General features: G+C 29.3%; 1 protein-coding gene across 1 annotated transcript; it reads left to right on the top strand.

The window, feature by feature from the left end:
* The first annotated feature begins 670 nt into the window (after positions 1 to 670).
* Positions 671 to 2,526, top strand: LOC130966804 (homeobox-leucine zipper protein ATHB-13-like). The gene is made up of 3 exons (XM_057891628.1): positions 671 to 1,268; positions 1,352 to 1,737; positions 1,814 to 2,526. The coding sequence occupies exons 1-3, from the start codon at positions 1,145 to 1,147 to the stop codon at positions 2,219 to 2,221; spliced, it is 918 nt and encodes a 305-aa protein (XP_057747611.1). The 5' UTR covers positions 671 to 1,144; the 3' UTR covers positions 2,222 to 2,526.
* The last annotated feature ends 3,086 nt before the right edge of the window (positions 2,527 to 5,612 follow it).

The raw sequence follows: 5,612 nt of genomic DNA, 5'->3' as shown, positions 1-5,612 counted from the left end.
GATTTTATTGTACAAGTAGTATTTTTCTTTGTGTCTTGAAATACTTACTAATAAACACAGCGCACGAAAAATATGGGATGGTAAGGGGTTGAAATGGATGCAAAGGGATAATGGGTTGATGCGAAAGAGCTTCGTCCTAATGCACGATACTTGTTGGTGGGTTAGGTAGCAAACCCTGCCCCTCTTCCATTGGACCCATCCCCTAGATTCCTCCCTCTTTTTTTTTTTTTTTTTTAATTTCAAAAAAGTGACAACAATTTCATGTTTTAATTTGGATATACAAACCATTAAAAAGTTTATATTATATTATATTATAGACAACTCACATCTCATTTTCCTTAAGTAACCTCTAGCTTTCTCCATAGATTGAAAGATAGCATGAAAATGTTTATTACCATCACAATTAAGTTAAATGTATTTAGGTTTCTTTTACTATGGAAAATTGTGAATAGGAGCACCTACCTCTATCTACTAGCTTTTTAGTTATGATTTAAAATTGAAACATTAGGAGATTTCATGTTTCTTAATTTGACTCCGAATTCACCCACCACTTGGAATAAAAATTAAAATAAAATAAAACCATGATTATGAAAAGGTTGTAGCAATATATATAGAAACATCTTCTTTCTCTTGTGCAAAGAAAATATAAAGAAGAAAAAAAAATGAAGTGCTTGTCTCCTAAGTGACACACTGCTGGTTTATGATTAGGAAAATAATTGCAAGTAATGACCTAATAATAACACATGCACACACTCCAATGGAATATTAGCCAGGTTGATGCACAGAACCTACATTCATTTTTTATTATTATTCTTTTTCTAAACACTAAACGTCATTTTGACATCTAATTATATTAATAAGCTGCATTTAATTTGTATCCTTTTCTTTTTCCTTTACATAAAAAATAAAGAGAGGAAAAGAAGCAGTGATATATATTATTGAAGTTGATGTGTGTAGAGAGAATAGAACTATAGATTCAAACATATCCCCTTCTCTCTTTTCTTTCTTTCTTTCTTTCTTTCTCCTTTTCATCTTCCAAATATCCACATAAGAGAACAAATTAAAACCTCTTCCAGAAACTGATGATAAGGTATATATATAAATATATAAAATAAGGCACATACAGCAGAAGCTTCACAAGAATATGGCTTTCTTCCCAGCAAATTTCATGTTACAAACCCCACATCATCATCACCAAGATGAGCATCAACCTCCACCTTCACTCAACTCAATCCTAACTTCATGTGCACCTCAAGAGTACCACCACGGTATATATATATATTATATGTATATAGAGAGAAAGAGAGATGTTATATATTGTAATTATGCTATTGTGTGATGATTGATGCAGGAGCAGGAGGAGGGTATCTAGGGAAAAGATCGATGTCATTCTCAGGGATAGAGGTGGGAGAAGTGGAAGGAAATGGAGGAGAGGAAGAGGTGTCAGATGATGGATCACAAGCAGGGGAGAAGAAGAGGAGGCTGAACATGGAGCAAGTGAAGACACTTGAGAAGAGCTTTGAGTTGGGGAACAAGCTTGAACCAGAGAGGAAAATGCAGCTTGCAAGGGCTCTAGGCCTTCAACCTAGACAGATTGCAATTTGGTTCCAAAACAGAAGGGCCAGATGGAAGACAAAGCAATTGGAGAAGGATTATGATCTTCTTAAGCGCCAGTTTGATGCTGTTAAAGCTGATAATGATGCTCTTCAAGCCCAGAATCACAAGCTTCACACTCAGGTTCTTTCAATTGCTTGCTTGCATGGGATATTTGGACATAATAATAATCATAATAATTTCCACTTTGATTATGCAGATAATGGCACTGAAAAGTAGAGAACCAACAGAATCAATAAACCTAAACAAAGAGACAGAGGGATCAAGCAGCAACAGGAGTGACAACAGTTCAGATATCAAGTTGGATATATCAACAAGGACACCTACTACTACTACTACTACTTCAGCCATTGACAGTCCTCTATCCACTCATCAAAACAACAACAATAACAGCAGAACACTGTTTCCATCACCATCAAATAATGCTGCTGCTGCTGCTGCTGCCACTGCCAGACCAACAGAAGTTGCACAGCTTTTTCAAACCACTCCACATCATCATCATCATCATCATCACATGGTCAAAGAAGAGAGCTTGAGCAACATGTTCTGTGCCATTGATGACCAAACTGGCCTCTGGCCATGGTTAGAGCATCAAAATTTCAATTGATCTATATCCACCCTCCTCCATGCTTTTACTTTTACATTTCAAGGCTTCAAGAGAAAGAGAGAGAGAGACTGAAAGGGGTGCTAGCTGTTGATAGATCAATTTGCCATGCTGGTTAGTCATCAACCCCATGTTTTGGAAAACTTGATGCATTGCATAAACAAGGAGACTATATTATTATCATGATCAAGTAGGATTTTTTTGCGATTGGGCTAGACAAATTTTTGTATAAAAGGAATAAAGGGCTAGTCACCTTTTTTCTTTTCTTTTTTATTTCACTCAATCAACTGAATCAGTTTTCTTCAAAACTTTCAGAGTTAATGACAAGATTTCCAACTAAGTCATAAAAAAAAAAAAACTTTGCTTCAGCCAAAGTGCCACTAAAATAAAGGCAGATTCTCTCGTTACCATTTTTTTTTTCTATCCAATTATCTTTGCTTGCTTTTTTATATATCAAACCTTAATTATTATTAGAACTGTTTTGAGCAATTTTTATTTCCTATTATTTTTGCTTGCATGGCCATTGAATGAAGCTATATATATACATATACTTTATAAAAAATGCTATTAATTTATTTTAATATATATTTTATATTAATAATTAATTTTAGTATACACTTACCAGATTAATACTTTATATCTAGTATATAGTATACAGTGCATAGGCTATGTGATTAAATTAACAAAATTTTTGTTGTTACATTAGTTGGTATTTATTATAGTTATAATTTAGGGTTTTATATTTCATTCCGTAATAAATATATACATGTATGCATGTCAACCAATAAAAAAATTTTCTTTCATTTAAAAAATCAATGTAAAATTAACAAGAACAAAACAAGGAATTAAAACAAGAAAAGAAAAATAAAAGAGGGGAATCAAGCACACATTCCAAGAGGAGAAAGAAGACAAAGAGATAGAAAAGAGTTGTGGGGAAGAAAACAAGGAGAGTTGGAAAATGGTCATTCTCGTGAGTGAGACGCTGTCGATTTTTTCTTTTTTCTTTTTTGTTATAATTTTTTTTTTCTGGTATTGGTGACAAGGGAATGGCGAATGGGTCATCGTTCATCAACATATTCATCGTCATACAAGGGAACTTCTTCAATACAACAAAGAAAAAAAAGCAGTGGATTTGGCTTATTGCATTCATGCATTCTCCTTACTATGGAGAAGAAAAAAAACACTAGTAAATATTGGTAAAAACTCAGGTGAAATCGCTTCACGTGAAATTGATATATTAGTGTCGTTAAATGAAAATTTAGTCAAATTAGTCAAATCATTTAACGACTCTTAGATATTAACTTCACGTGAAGTCGACTGTAATTGAGTTGCCACCTTTTTTAATATGTTTTAAAAATAATCAAAATAATTTACTTTTAACTTTATATTCCTCAGCAAAAATAACTATATATTATTAACATGAAACAATTCTTCTTCTCTAAGTGCAGTGGTAGTAGTTCATGTGTGATCGATCACTGTCTCTCGCTTTGAATCCCCCCCCTTCCCCCTTTAGAATCTTGTGTGTAATTGCAATAATGCAACCTCCCTTTTAATTTTCAGGTCACTTCTTTGGTTTCTCTCTTTTTGTTGTAATAAGGGAATTTGACTAGTATAAATTAAAACACTTTTAAAAAATATTAGAATTGAGATTAAGTGAATATAATTTAATTATAAAAATTAATTTATGAAGTTAGAGATATTTTATATTTATAAATTATTTTTAAAAATTTTATTTTTGATAAATATAAATTTTATAATATATCTTTTTTATATTCAGAAATAATAATCTAGAACTTAAATATTTGTAGATAGGTGACTAACAACATTAAATTAAAAAAAATAATTTCATATTATAATTAAAATTAAGTAAATTTAACTCAATCTAAAAATTAATTCATAAAACAAATAATATCTCACATTTATAAATTATTTAAAAATTTTACTTTTAATAAATATGTGACTTGTAATAAAAAGGACAAAAATCAATATATATATATATACTTTCAGAAGTTAAATTCAAAACTTCTGAATAAAAGATCCAATTTCTACTAATCCTATGTTAGTTTTCTTACATTTTCTCTATCTTGTCCTGTGTGTGCCTATTTATCCAAGTTGGTGTTTAATTTTTTTAATTTATTTTTTATAATCAAATTTTAAATTTAAAAAAATTATTTATTTTTTATATTTTTAAATTAAATATTATTTTTAATTTTTTTTAATAAATTAGATATCATCTCTTAAATATTATAGTTACTATTTTTATTTTTGAGTTTGAATTGTGCGGATAACATAACATGGTTGGCAGAGTGACTGTGGTCAAAATAATTGCACTGAAAAGAAAGCATATTGTTGTAAGATTGTCACAATCCATTTAGTGAAGATACTCTGATGATTCTTACGTCACAGATATACTGTTCATTACCATGCAAATGTCATTGGATCGGAGAAACTTCAACTCATCATGTCAATACATGCTGCTGTGCAATTAATAAAAGGTCATTGTTACGGTATTTTTAAAAGGCCGTACTTAGTTTACTAAAAAATATTAAAAGTTAATATTTAATTTTAAAATATAAAAATAAATAATTTTTCAATATTTAAAATTTATTATAAAAAATAAAATAAATAAAAATTAAATATTAAATAATAAACACAACAGAATTCAGTTCACTTTAATAAAACTTCAACGTTTTAGTAATTGATAGATTTGTGTTATTATACACAGTATTTTATATATTTTTTCTTCTCTTATATAATAAATATAAAAATTAAATATGTACTTTTATTCCCAGAAAAAATGTACCCACTAAAATATACCGAAAATTAAGACAGTGCAAATAATGCCAAATATATATATAGTTTCTTGTTTTAAAATATACATGACTACTAATTATTTTTATATTGCTAACTTGGTATATCAAAAATTTTTCACAGGTTTATATTTCAGTAAAAAACATCTTGGCTTTTCTTCATAATCATTTATAATTATTAGATTGTTTGCTAAATAATTTAAGATGTATTTTTAATTATGAAAAATATATTTTTTGAGTGTTCGTTGTTCTTTTAAGCTTACATTTATTAGATTGAAAAAATAAGAGGTAAATTTATTTATTTTTTAATCACAATAATATTTTTATAAAAGAAATCTAAATACTTTTAAAATTAACTCCCTTGTTTTTTTATCTTTTTTGCCTCACTACAATAAAACATTGTTCTTGTGGTGCCTAAAAGTCCCTATCTAAACAGGTTCATACATCGTACATGTAAATGTCATCCTAGTGGCAAACCGAATCCTAGAAGGAATATATTTATTTTAGGAAAAGTCTAGGGGCAACAGTTTTATTGAATTTTGGCCAGTATGTAATCAACAGAAGAAGGTGAGTCATTGGATGAA

The sequence above is a fragment of the Arachis stenosperma genome, chromosome 3 (assembly GCF_014773155.1).
Source record: "Arachis stenosperma cultivar V10309 chromosome 3, arast.V10309.gnm1.PFL2, whole genome shotgun sequence".
Classification (NCBI taxonomy): domain Eukaryota; kingdom Viridiplantae; phylum Streptophyta; class Magnoliopsida; order Fabales; family Fabaceae; genus Arachis; species Arachis stenosperma.
The sequence above is the reverse complement of the archived record's forward strand: the minus strand, read 5'-3'. Positions and strand labels throughout refer to the sequence as shown.

Bases quoted from the DNA above. Each gene is read 5' to 3' on its own strand.
- LOC130966804 (XM_057891628.1), top strand. From the start codon at position 1,145: ATGGCTTTCTTCCCAGCAAATTTCATGTTACAAACCCCACATCATCAT. The intron at 1,269-1,351 runs GTATATATATAT...TGATTGATGCAG, and splicing joins ACCTCAAGAGTACCACCACG to GAGCAGGAGGAGGGTATCTA. The intron at 1,738-1,813 runs GTTCTTTCAATT...TTGATTATGCAG, and splicing joins ATCACAAGCTTCACACTCAG to ATAATGGCACTGAAAAGTAG.